This window comes from Aphis gossypii, chromosome 1, assembly GCF_020184175.1.
Source record: "Aphis gossypii isolate Hap1 chromosome 1, ASM2018417v2, whole genome shotgun sequence".
Classification (NCBI taxonomy): Eukaryota; Metazoa; Arthropoda; class Insecta; order Hemiptera; family Aphididae; genus Aphis; species Aphis gossypii.
This window is the reverse complement of record NC_065530.1, coordinates 29,603,586-29,616,768: the sequence shown is the minus strand read 5'-3', so window position 1 is coordinate 29,616,768 and position 13,183 is coordinate 29,603,586. Positions and strand designations below refer to the sequence as shown.

The following is a 13,183-nucleotide window of genomic DNA, read 5'->3' as shown; positions in this document are numbered from 1 at the left end:
TACAGCATATTGCATATTAAATAATACATTTTTGAACAGTTACTATATAGTTAAATAATTATTGTCTATGCACATGCATTTTAGATAATAATATGTTATATAAATAAAAAAAATTGTAAAAAAATAACCTAAGTTAATACAAGTCATAAAATGATTGACGTGTATTATTTAATTAAAAAAAAAAAGTGTAAAGAATTATCTATTTTAAACATTAAACTAGTTTAAGCAATGGCAGATTTACGCATAGGCAACCTAGGCACGTGCCCAGGGCTCAACATTTTTCGAGGGTGGCACAATTTTATTCTTCAGTATATTTCAACTTTTTTTTATAAGTTTTGTTTAATTTTTTATTTTAATATAAAAATAAAAAATATTGAACAAATTGTATGTGTTTAGAGTATTTGCATTATAAATTATAATAATAGAAGTTATTGGAATAATAATATTGCGAATATATACATATTTAAAATATAAAAATAGAATTCTAAAAATACAAATGCTTAAATAAAAAAAATTAATAAGATTAATAATAGTAAAAATCAAGACGCATGCAAAATGACTTGATTGTATAATGTGGTACCTATACCTGTTTACTTATATCAGTCATTCTACTATTATTTATTGATTCATTATTTTATATCTATTTTAATTGAATATGGATATGTTAATGTGTATTTTTTTTGTCGATTACTGGGGCGCCAGTGTTATAATAATGCTTTGGGGCGGTAAAATGGTAAGTCCATCCTTGAGTTTAAGTTAAATCAAAATTATCTGTGACTAGACTAGACTTATATATATAGAAAAAACCTGTAAGAAAATAACCATAGTTAAGTCACTTAGTATAGGTCAAATATTGAATGTGTTTCCAATATCTATTAATTTTAAAAAAAAATAATAATAATAATAATAAAAATATAGAGAATAATTTATTGTAAACTATTTTTTTTTATAGTTTAAACTAAATCATGATTTATTTTTGCTATTCTACGAAGTTTACCTACAGGGCATACTAGCACATAAATCGAAGTACAACTGTACACCGGGTGGACATAATCAATTTGCTGTAGTCATATTTGCAGATATTCGTAAACACCGACACACCGTCCGGCGTCCACCGGTGATGGCTGACAGTAGAGACTCAGAAAAGTTTCCCATCTTTAAAATCAGACCGCCAACTGCACCGGTCCATTATATCAGCGGTACTAGCTTCATAAACATCATCGGTACCAACGTTACAAAGCATAACAGTACCCATTAAAGATCTTAGATTTTACACAGAGACGAAATGTTCCGACCAAAAATACTCACTTAGAATAACTTACACCATCAGCTAGTATTATGATAATATACGTCTATAAAAACAATAATCGAACAAACGCTTGTACACTCTTTAATATATTACGTATAGAAGGTAGGAATGCAAACTTAAAAAGTAAAATTTTCACGAAAAGCGTAATATTTTTGTTGTTTATAAACGAAACTATAAATAGTGATGCACTGATTATGATGTCGACAGATCGATCGACGAAATGACCAATCGGGACACAGTATCAAAACACTGTCGCACTTTCCATTGGTCCGCTGCTCCATCGATTTTGCACAATCGTTTTCGTTTGAAATAGCGGAATCCAGTTCTCGGTTTTTTGCGGTTTAAGCGAGTTATAGTGTTCACCGGATTTATAAATAATTATATAATGTTAACTATTTACTAAGTGTCAAAAAATATATTTCTGTTAAAAATAAGTTTAGATGACCAGATGATAGAGAAACCTTAATTAAATATAAGCGGAGCAGTGTGTGATTTAGTGCTTTTCGTAAAATGGAACTTTTGCAAGTACAACAACAGTGATGAAATGCGAATGAAACCTATGACAATTCAACTGCCGGAAAAAAGAATTCATGCTCTCGTCGCGACCAGGTATTAGAATTTATATACATAGTACTATTATTTATTATCGAACAATTAGGTGGGCGGTTTACAATGTGCCAACATCATACGGATGCGAAATGACTGATGAGCGCCATGAGCCGTAACATTCTATTTTGTAAAACTAGGTACATACATACTTTGCGTGATGTAGTTAGTGTTAGTGGATAATTAGATAAAATGTCGATATGACGATGTACACTTAAATATGATAGTATTGGTGTGATACATACCACATACGTAAGTATTACATTTTAGTATTTTACATACAAATATATACGTAGGTATATAACATAATACCGTTTATGTAAAGTACGATTTTAATTTGAAAAGTTAATCAGTCTGATAAATCTTAAGTTGTAAGGCTTTTCATCATTGAAAACTAAAGTTACTTTAACTTCTAAGCGAAACTGCACTGAATATACTTATTGATTTTACTATATCTATTTTTTTGTGTGTCACCACGATTTAATGCAGTAAAAATGCTTCAGTTTATAAGTTTGCATAAAGGTTGGTTTTTTGCATAAAATTGAATCTAATTGGATAGTTTATATTTTTAGTGGTCAAAAGCAATATGTCTTATATTATATAGGTAGGTACTATTATATACTTATTACTTATATGTAATACGTATTATTCATTTATACAGTATTTAGAATGTTCATATAGGTAATTAATAATTAATTATTGCTTCATACCTGTTCATAGCATTACGGCAGCAGTAGGTACTTGACGCGGGGTTTTATCGATTCCGCCGTTTTAAAATATCATTTCCGCCGGCTATCGATTCCCGCGAGTTTTTTTGAAAATGATTTTAAAAATATATAAATACCTATATAAGACTATACTGCATATTAGCTATAAAATAATTGGGAGATACTATTGCTTATTAGTTGTATAATTAGCAGATAAATTTGGAACATTACTTTTTGTTATTACTTATTAGTTATTATTTATATATTTTTATATTTTTTTTTAGTTTTCTTTTTTCATTTGTTATTTGATCCATTTTTGATGATTAAAAGAGATGGTAACATTTTAAACCAAGTTAAATTATTATTCAATAATTGTTATTTTTTACTTATATTTTATTATTATAACTAAATTTACTATCTCATTAAGATTAAAAAAAGGTTTTGAAATATACAGTTATTTTGAATTTAGATGAAATTTTTATTAAGATATTTTACACATAATAATTTTATTTCTCTAAAAATACATTAGTATGATACGTTGTTGGCGTAGGTAATGAACATTTTTTGACGGAACATTGTCATAATCCGTTGACTATTATTACCTATTATCCCACTCGCAGATGATTTTAATGTTAAGTAAATTATTAATATAAATAAAATAATACCGTGTCACATTTAAGTTTACGTCATGGATGACAAATAGGGTAAATGTACCGAGCCGTTTAGGTATAGGTATAGTATATATCTGTCATTCATTTGATTAGACACGAACAAAAAATATGCGTGCAACAGTGACGTAATAGAATGTTATTTTCCGTCACTAAAATACCATTCACAACGCCCAAACTACATGACTATTGCCAAAATGTACCGAAACTAAAAGGAAAGATGAATATAAAATAGCACTTCATATTTGAACAGTATATTTTACCTTAATTTGTTTGTATAAATGTTGAATGTTGCAAATCAATTTTGTTAGTGAATTTCGTTCTTATCAGCCATGTTAATAATATATGGTGTAAAAAAACCTTGAGCTATAATTTATTTATCTGTTCTACAGTACTGGCCAAAAAGAATATGGCAGTGCTCAACTTCAAACCAGCTATCTAAAATATAAACATTTTTTTTCGTTATTTTCTTTACAAATCTTAATTCTACACACAAATAACTGTAGAAAAAAACTGTACCAATTTACAGCATACTGACTTGTTATACTTACACAAATAAAGTGCAATTGTTTTTTAATAATGTATATAAGTATATAACATGATGTCACTATATTATATTAATGCGATATAATAAATAATAATTTATAATCGGGAAGAAAACATTTATTTTTCAAGAATAATAATAATAAAAAAAAAAAAATGACAAAATAGCATAATGTTTACTTAATTTATGTATCAAATATGTTGATGTTTTTTTTTATTTAATTAAACATATTACTATGATTACTTTGAGAAAATAGTTTCCCTATTCGTTATCGTAGTCGGTTCTAAACCAAGAAAGAATATAAAAAAAAGGTATTTAATATTTTGCTTGAATGTTATAATTATATCATATTTATTATTTACTTATTGTACGTATTATATTCATTCAGTATAGATTGTAAATCATAGCATATTTAAAAAAAATAATAAAACTAGGTTCTAAGCATAATAAGGTTCATATTATATTAGATATTTGATTTTAGTTAAAAAAATTTTATCTTTTGGGCAATGCAATAGAATAATATTCTAAAAGGAGAAATAAGTAGGTTCTCATGTATATAATTATATAATATATGTAGAGGGTATCAAATCGATTAAAAACTATTGTGAGTGTGTCGTCTGTGATACTCCATTAAGAATTAAGATTCGTTTTTTAAATGTAATGATTTATGAATTATTATAAATTATATTTATCATAGTTTGTGCTGAGACATAAGTGGAGCGAAATGATAATAGCCAATATATGATTTAGGAATCATTAAATAAATGAAACTAATAGTTATTATTTCAAAATATAAATAAACTGTTATTTACCTATTTATTTTTATAATGTTTAAGTGTTACGTATATGAGTTATTTATGTATAGGCTATATAGCGCATGCAACTAAGACACTTACAGACCATAACTAGAACCTAACCTTAATTACAGACTACACTAGAATCTTATTAATCTGGAAATCCGAACCCCAATAGACAGGACTTCGCTGAATCCGGACAACCGTTTTAGGCTGTCTTCATGTTTATGAAAAACAAGAACCACGATTTTCCCTCATGTTATTACGATTAATACCAATTATATATTGTCATTCACATTATCCACTATTCTACTATAATAATATATATCTTGGTTATTATAATACATAGTATTATTTTTAAATGTATAGTATACGTTTTCGGTTATTTTGTTTAATCCAAACTTTCATTAAATCGGATAACTTAGAACCTCAATTATAGTAGTTTGTAGGTTATTAACATTTTTCATATTAGTATGCGGTATTACTGTGTAAAGGTAATACAAATCGTAGGTAGGTGCACATGAACATAGCATTTATATTATATATATTATTTAAACGTTGTAGGTATATTAATATTAATATTTATTAAAAATAACACTTTAAAGACACAATATATTATCATATACATTTTACGATGATACAATCATAACATTCACAATTTTAAAATTTTAAACGAAAATTATCATTTATAGGAATTAAAACATTTAAAAAGCTTACAAAACTAGTTATATACAAAGATATAATACAATAATTATTTATGTTTGGAATGATTTTTGTGTTTTATGAACGTTATTTTATTCACGGCTATTCCTCTCTGTATTTTTCTTCGAATTCTATTAGCTGACTAATAAATCCTGTGTTTGGATTTATACAGGGTCTGCATTTAGCTACGTGACGATATGCATTATTCATGGTCATACCACGATATTTGATCAAGTATGCTATGCAAAAAGCAGCTGATCTGCTCACTCCAGCTGCACAATGTATTATTGTCGTACCTCCAGAAATATATTCCTATAAAAAAAAAAAAAATATATCGAATTTATTAATATAGGTATTTAATAATTAATATTATTGATATTTTATAATTCTAGTATTCAAAATATTTTTTAATGTTGTAACATTATAATTGTTGGAATTAAGACGTATGTCGTTCTAAAATAATTTTGTATAGCAATTAATAATTTTATGGTTTAGACTTCCTGTGGTTCGCCACATAAAGTATAAAACGGAAATAAAACCTTTAGTTTCTCACGGTTTAGCTTTAACAGCCATATTATGCAAATGGCTGTTGTTTACTTCTAAATTAAGCTGACACAGAAGTGTTACCTGCCCATTCTTTCTACGAAATTTATAAATATACCCAATGTTTGTTTTTTACAAGTCACAATCCTATAAATATCTACCTCTTGATTTTCATTTTTTTAAAGTTCCTGGCAGAAACTTTTCAAAATACCGTTGACAGCCATTTTTGTTTTTATCTGACAACAGTTTATTTTCCGGTTTTCAGTGCGTTTTCTTTCATGCTCGTTTGACGGGCTACCGGCTCATAGGAATTGCATACCGGGATGGACGCCAAACGATTAATCCTACGTGTTCCCTGGCCTAAATTCAATACTCGCAAATGTATCACATATGTGTACATATTTTTGTTTATGTATATAATCGTTTAGGTAATTTTGATAATTTATATTACATTTTAGTTCGACACCTGTTTCAATGTTTGTATAAATATTTATATAAATATGATAATTCATAATTCATTTTAAACTTATAAATATTAACTCATAGAGTTTTTAAAATATTAATTTAAAAAACAATTATAAGTAGTTTGTTATTTTGTTCAATATTTGATTTACATAAAAAATAATTAAAGTATTTAATGATGTAATCCATTGTTAAGGTAGAACCAATAAACAAAGTTAGATTTTATGTACCCGTCTTATTTTAAATTAATAAATAATAAATTATACAATTAAAATTAAGGTGTTAAATAAAAATAATTTTATGGTTATATAATTAGATGAATTTTTGAAAAAATACATTTTTTCAACTATAAGTAAATCATATAAAAACATAAAGTATTATTGTAGTATTTATTATACATTTACGTTGTTATAATATTGTCAATTTATTTTAATAATATGGCAAAATGTTATTATTATACTTTTTACCTATAATTAAATTGAAAGTTGACAAATTCACAATATATTGTTATGTCAAATTTTATGACACATGACTTAGTCGCTTGGATAGTTGGATGTTGTATAGTACTAAAAAATGTTTATTCATCAGCATTATAATATAAACTTATTAATTTGGTGTCGGGCTGGAACCCCATTCGGCATTCATATTTCCAAATGGTTACACTCTATTTTTAGATATGTTCATAATCGCATATTTTTCATAAGAAATTTTATGTTCTCATAAAATTAGAAAATATACGTAACAAATAAAAATGCGTATAAAACGTTGTATTATCATTTAAATAAACCACATACGAAAAATATCGATGTGATAATCTTTTTTATAATATAGTTTAAAAATATTTTGATATAATAAATATAAATCACTATCGGTATTTATAACGTGTAAAGTATTGTATACTATTGTATGTATTATAACGTGTGATAACTTGTATTTTCTATTTTACACCTATTAATACTAGTGTACATGTGTAAATATAATCTAGGTACTCCCCTAAACTACTATAACTATATTGATTTTACATAGGGTAATATAAAACGAATTTTGTTTAGCCTCGGGAGATGCGTTTCGGTCTGAATAGTTGAAAATAGTTTGTATGCCACCATCAACAATATGAATACCACGGGTAGTTTTACTAGGTATATTGTAATATATATACCTGATGTATGAGATCAGTAACCGTGTCCATGTGTGGTCCAAGGTCGGTAACTGGGGTGTCCGCCACCGGTACCTTGTGGTACCTGTGCACGGTGTCCGGTAGCGGCGTGTCTGGCAGTTCGCCGGCGCAATTGATCAGGCACGTTGGCCGGAGCGCGGCCACCGTCTCCTTATCAGTGTAAATGGACAGAGCTCCGCAGAGAGCCAGTCCGGGACAAATGGGTGACACGCTAAATCTGTGTAGGTAAAAACATCATAATATTATAAATAATACCATTTGATAACACGCAATCAAAATTTTAAAAGCTAAAAAAATGTTTGCGTAATTAAATTAGTTTTTATTTTCAAATAAATATTTATTTATTTTTGGCGGGAAATATTTTACAATTTATTATTATTAAATACTCACAAGTCCGATCTATCGAGAACGATGGTGGACCCACCGTTGACGGGGACCCGGTTATTACGTCGGTCATGAGGCAGATCCGCGGATCGCGACGAATATCTGCCCAGTAGTATTGCGGTGCTAGCCATGATGTCCGTAGTCCGGTTAGTCGGCTGTTTCGAGAATGCGGATGGACACGAGCTTTTATAACACTCACTCTTTCGGTGCGTCGCGCGCGACTCCGTGCCGTGGTCGACGACCGCCGCGCGCTCGGGCGGACCAATGCACCGTTTCGGTTGTTGATGTTGTTCTTCTTGTAATAATAATAATTATTATTGTTATTTTAAACTTTTGTTTTTGTTATTCGACCGACTTGTGACCGACAGTCACCACTGTTATGTACATGTAATATCGTAATTCGTCATCATCATAATCATAATTATTATTACTGTATTACATGGATCTGCACCGATAACTTTGACCTTGTTATGTGGTGTTTGCAGAGGACCTAGGAAGTTCAATTAGTATTGTAAAATTTCCGCTGCGTGTTATCGTTATGCCTATTGAAAAGAGTTGATTATTTTTATTTCAAAGTCTGAGTATAGTTAAGATAATATTATTATCTATAGTTTTACATCGTCATAATGTTTATACTATTCTTTGAATTTTCACAAATGATAATATTAGACTATACAAAGTACCAACTAATACCAATTACCATATACCTACCTAATATAATACCATGTATGAATAATTCATATGCAATATGCATTCATTCATCAATTTGTTGCTGTTAACTTAATACTCCAGTTTTGAAAGTCAAGAACATTATTGAGTTATGAGTTACGTTTGTAAAGTGTACATGTGAGATGAGGGTAACTAATAAAATCATGAGAAACAACAATAAATGAGCTGTATATACTAGTATTATACTTTCAAGTTTTCGACTATACTACAATCAGTATCATTTTTTTTTTTTAGGTGATTTTAGTTCGAACATACAAATGTATGAAACAACAGTATGATCGAGTAAATTATCTTATTTATTTTTAATTTTGATATTGGATTAATCGGAACTCAGTTCAATTGTCTTTTCGTATTTTTGAAGATCTTTGTTTCAAAGTAGGTATAGTTTATAATAATACAACGACAATGTAAATTCGTAACGTTCTGAGTTGTTAATTTTATTTTTTTTTATTACACAGTTCGCACTCGACAATCGACACATAATGTGTTGTTTTTCATTGTATGTTTATGTTTTTTTGTTACTATATAGGTACGTCTAGACTCTATACTCTATATACCTACTATTTTAGTTATAATAAATCGCTTTTCAGTGCAGGCGTATTTAAATGCAGTTTTTAGTTTTACATTGGTGGAGTGGCGTTAAATTCAAAACGTCTTGACATCACGAAGATCATAACGCGGTTATAATGTCTAGTATATTTATATAAAGATTGCATAACTATTTAGGTTACTGGATTTTGGTAAGGAATGTTCCGTAACGATCGCCGTGAATGGAATTCGTCGCGCGGGGGAGAGCCGTCGCGTAAGCAGATGAGGTCTCGGGAGCTTTAATATTGCGCGGTGGCGTTCAACACTATATAATATTATATATGCAATGTGTACAGTATATCTGTATACATGTGGAATCCACGAACGGTACGGCGGCGGTGCAATAGGTGTTTTGTATTTTTGGCGCGATTCACATGGCCGCCACCTCTATTGCCGCCGACGCCGCGAGGCCGCAAAGAATGCGTCGACAAAAATAGAGTGCCGCGTTCTCCCCCGCTTGTCCGCGCGGCCTCGTCCGACCCCGAATTGTTTGCATATTTTCCGCATGACATGTTCTTGTTTACCAAAGTTGACCCCGTAAGCTCCATTCCGACCGTTATTCACACGCTCCGTTCGCCGAGTATGTAAGCGCATGCGGCGTTTTCCTTCCGAATAATTAAAAAAAAATGCACATTTCCGTCCAACCCGACTGATTTATCTTTTTGTATACATGTACTTACCACTGTAACGCTTGCTTCAACGAGCATAGGTTTATCTGTGATACGTTTTTTTTGAATCCATAACTCTGTCGGTCAATCACGATTTTATTTATTTAATAGTAAGCCATTCATTTTAGTAAAAATGATAAATTTCCATGGCCGTGCTTTAGTAGAGATGTTGAAGATTTTCATTTTTGTTAGTGTTCAAAATTAAAATCCGTCAAACCCAAGTCCCACAGTTTTCTCTAGATTTTGACTTGTTTTACATGGTTATTTGTACTTGCTCCAGCCCCCCTAAGTAACAGCGTGTACCGTGCACCCACATGGTTCTGTATTTATTGGTACAAATATATAGATGTATTAATATTTATTAAGTAAGTAGGTATAGGTATACTATTATGAATGTGTAGACTATAGATGAATCTAGTCAGTAGCGTATCTATAAGATTCATTTTACTGGGATGTTTTAATATTTAATAGTGTCATGGAAGGTGGGGGAGGAACCCTCACACCACCCATAATACATTAACACAAATCATAGGTATATTGATATAAATTATTATATTAGTGAAAATTATTATAAGTATGTGTAAGTTGTATAAAACTTTTTTATTATAAAGCACATAAAATAAATAATACTAATACTAAGACAACAAATACAAAATAATATATACGGCCGATGAAGGGTGTTCTAACACCCATATCACCCCCCCCCCCCCCTAAATACGCCACTGAATCCAGTAGACTAAACAATTGTATTAAACGCAACGAGAGTAATAGGAACCCATTTTCCAAATGTATTTTTATTACTTAATATAAACCTATATAAAAGTATAAAACTAAACCCCGAAAAACTAATATGCACGTTATGTCTTATATACTTGAATGACATAATCTAAATACGTTATCATTTATTCATCAGTATAGCTGTATAGGTTTTGCTTAGAATTGTAGCTCAGATTGCAGTTGCAATAGCAAGCCTTACCAGCTGACACCCTGACACTCTGACAGTCACAACTGTTAATATTGAAAGCGCGTCAGATAGGAAATAGATGTAACGCATTAACGAGAAACAATATTATAAAGTATAGAGCTGTAGCATTGCAATACATTACATAATATATTATTTTGATTTTTTGTTTTATTTTAAATTTGTAAATATAATGTATAGTTTAAGACTATATAATATTGGTCCAATAAAATATAACAAGGGTCAAGGGATATAAAATATTTTGTTTGTAATATTTGATCGAAGTGAGGTTATTAATTTTAATTGGATTCAAACCTTTTAGTGTTCTATATTTTTGTACTTAATAGTTAATTGTAATTTTACTGTAATATATGAGATGGTAATTTTCTACTTGTAAGTATATTAATTCAGAATATTTGTTTAAATTATTAATCTATTTTAATTATTAGATTTAAATACGTCTTCATTAGGGATTGTAATCGAAACGATTTTAATACGTATCAAGTGTCGGTTATAAGTCGGAAAATTATTGTTTAGTTTAAGGTCCTTTATTCTGTTTTATGTAATTGTTGTTACATGTTTCATATATTTTTATATTATTTTATCAACAACGTAGTAACACATCATTTCTGTGAATATACCACTAAACAATAGTTCGGTTTTGGTACATATAGGTAATTTAACTAATAGATACTGAACTTTTCTATAATAAGCGCTATTAGGATGTCTTGACTCTTGGGGTGCTTAACTTCTTCAGTAATCAGTAGCATCCCCAGTTATTAAAACGTATTTTATTTAATTATTTATGGTGTACATTTTAATTATCATTCAATCATAATTCAATAACTTCATAAGTATCAAGTATCTACAATCTATATAGTAAATATTAATTATAAGTACAGTAAGTCCTCATTTAGCGTAAAAATTTAAGTCCTTGTTCTTTGTTTAAAATTGCAATAGTTTCAGTATAACGTCCTTTACAATACATATTTTCATCAATTTTACACCATACCTGCTTAGTCACTAAAATTATGCTATAAAATATAAATATCATGAATACACATATAAATTCGAAAATATAGATCTGAATGTACTCTTTTTTAGTATCACTGAACTATAGTGTATTATTTGAATGTCGTGTAATACACATCTATTAAGGGGGTGGGAGAGCAAAACCTTTGCGGGCGCAGCTTATCTTAGAATTATTTGTTGATTTATGTGATCAAAAAACAAACAACTGTTACAATCAATGGTAAAAATAGACAACATTTTCAAAAGGCTCGATCAATTTTTATGTATTCAATTTTAATCCTGATGGAGATAGTCAGAAGACTGAAGAAATGTAGGTATAATGTATCAATAAAATATGTATGGTATATCGTTTGTGTATTATTTGAGAAGACTTGTAAATTGTAATTATAAAGTCACTTTACAATTTATTTTTGCCATTAATTACAACAAATATTTCAAATGTACATTTAGGTATATGTTTATTTTTGCTAACCTTGCAGTATATACAGATTTTCAATGAAAATTGATGTGACAATTTTAGATATTTATGTATTTAAAAAAACATTGAAGCTATACGTCTTTCTTGCGTTTTTGCGTAGGTAGGGGACCTTGGTAAAACCCTTATAATAAAAATGAAAATGAAAATGTTATCGCTTCAATCGAAATAACTATTTTCTCTTGGATATTGAGTAGTCCACTGTAACGCTTATGTTAAATATGAATTCAATGATTAGTCACGATGAAAAACGAAAAACGGCTTTTTAAAAATAAGCTTCAGGTGGGAACTATTAACCCCAATATTACCGCCTGATCACTAGCCTATTCCCAGTCAGTCGTCAACAATAAGTCAATAAAATTCACAATTTTGATGAATTTCGTCAAAATTTGAAATTTAAACCTTCATAATAATAAATAAGTCTTTAGGTACATTGAACATTAATTTCAAACTCTTATTTAAGGACAATTTATGATAAATACTGTATAAAATTCTTATTAAAAAACAGTTGGAAAAATTTTGCTATGATTAATTTTGTCAACATTTTAAATTCATATGCTTATAAAAAAAATTACTACCATATATTTTTGATATTTTTAATTGTTATAAGAAAAACCCTTAAGGGCCATGAATATTGAATATATTTGATGCTCAAGCTTATTTATTCACAAAATAAATAAATAAATAAATAAATAAATAAATTATCATAAATAAGTTAATTAAAAAAAGTCAAAAATAGAGATTTATAGCTTTAATTTCTAAAATTATATCATGTGTTGAAAATGTATAAGTATGAATATTTGTTGAAAATGTTAACGAATCTCAAGTTTCCAA

General features: G+C 28.9%; 1 protein-coding gene across 1 annotated transcript; it reads right to left on the bottom strand.

The window, feature by feature from the left end:
* Positions 1-5,186: 5,186 nt before the first annotated feature.
* LOC114127247 (dual specificity protein phosphatase 14) lies at positions 5,187-8,203 on the bottom strand. The gene is made up of 3 exons (XM_027991438.2): positions 7,903-8,203; positions 7,495-7,729; positions 5,187-5,642 (listed from the first exon to the last, which is right to left on the bottom strand). The coding sequence occupies exons 1-3, from the start codon at positions 8,025-8,027 to the stop codon at positions 5,433-5,435; spliced, it is 570 nt and encodes a 189-aa protein (XP_027847239.1). The 5' UTR covers positions 8,028-8,203; the 3' UTR covers positions 5,187-5,432.
* Positions 8,204-13,183: the final 4,980 nt, after the last annotated feature.

Bases quoted from the DNA above. Each gene is read 5' to 3' on its own strand.
- LOC114127247 (XM_027991438.2), bottom strand. From the start codon at position 8,027: ATGGCTAGCACCGCAATACTACTGGGCAGATATTCGTCGCGATCCGCG. The intron at 7,730-7,902 runs GTGAGTATTTAA...TTACCTACACAG, and splicing joins GTTCTCGATAGATCGGACTT to ATTTAGCGTGTCACCCATTT. The intron at 5,643-7,494 runs GTATATATATTA...TTTTTTTTATAG, and splicing joins TTACTGATCTCATACATCAG to GAATATATTTCTGGAGGTAC.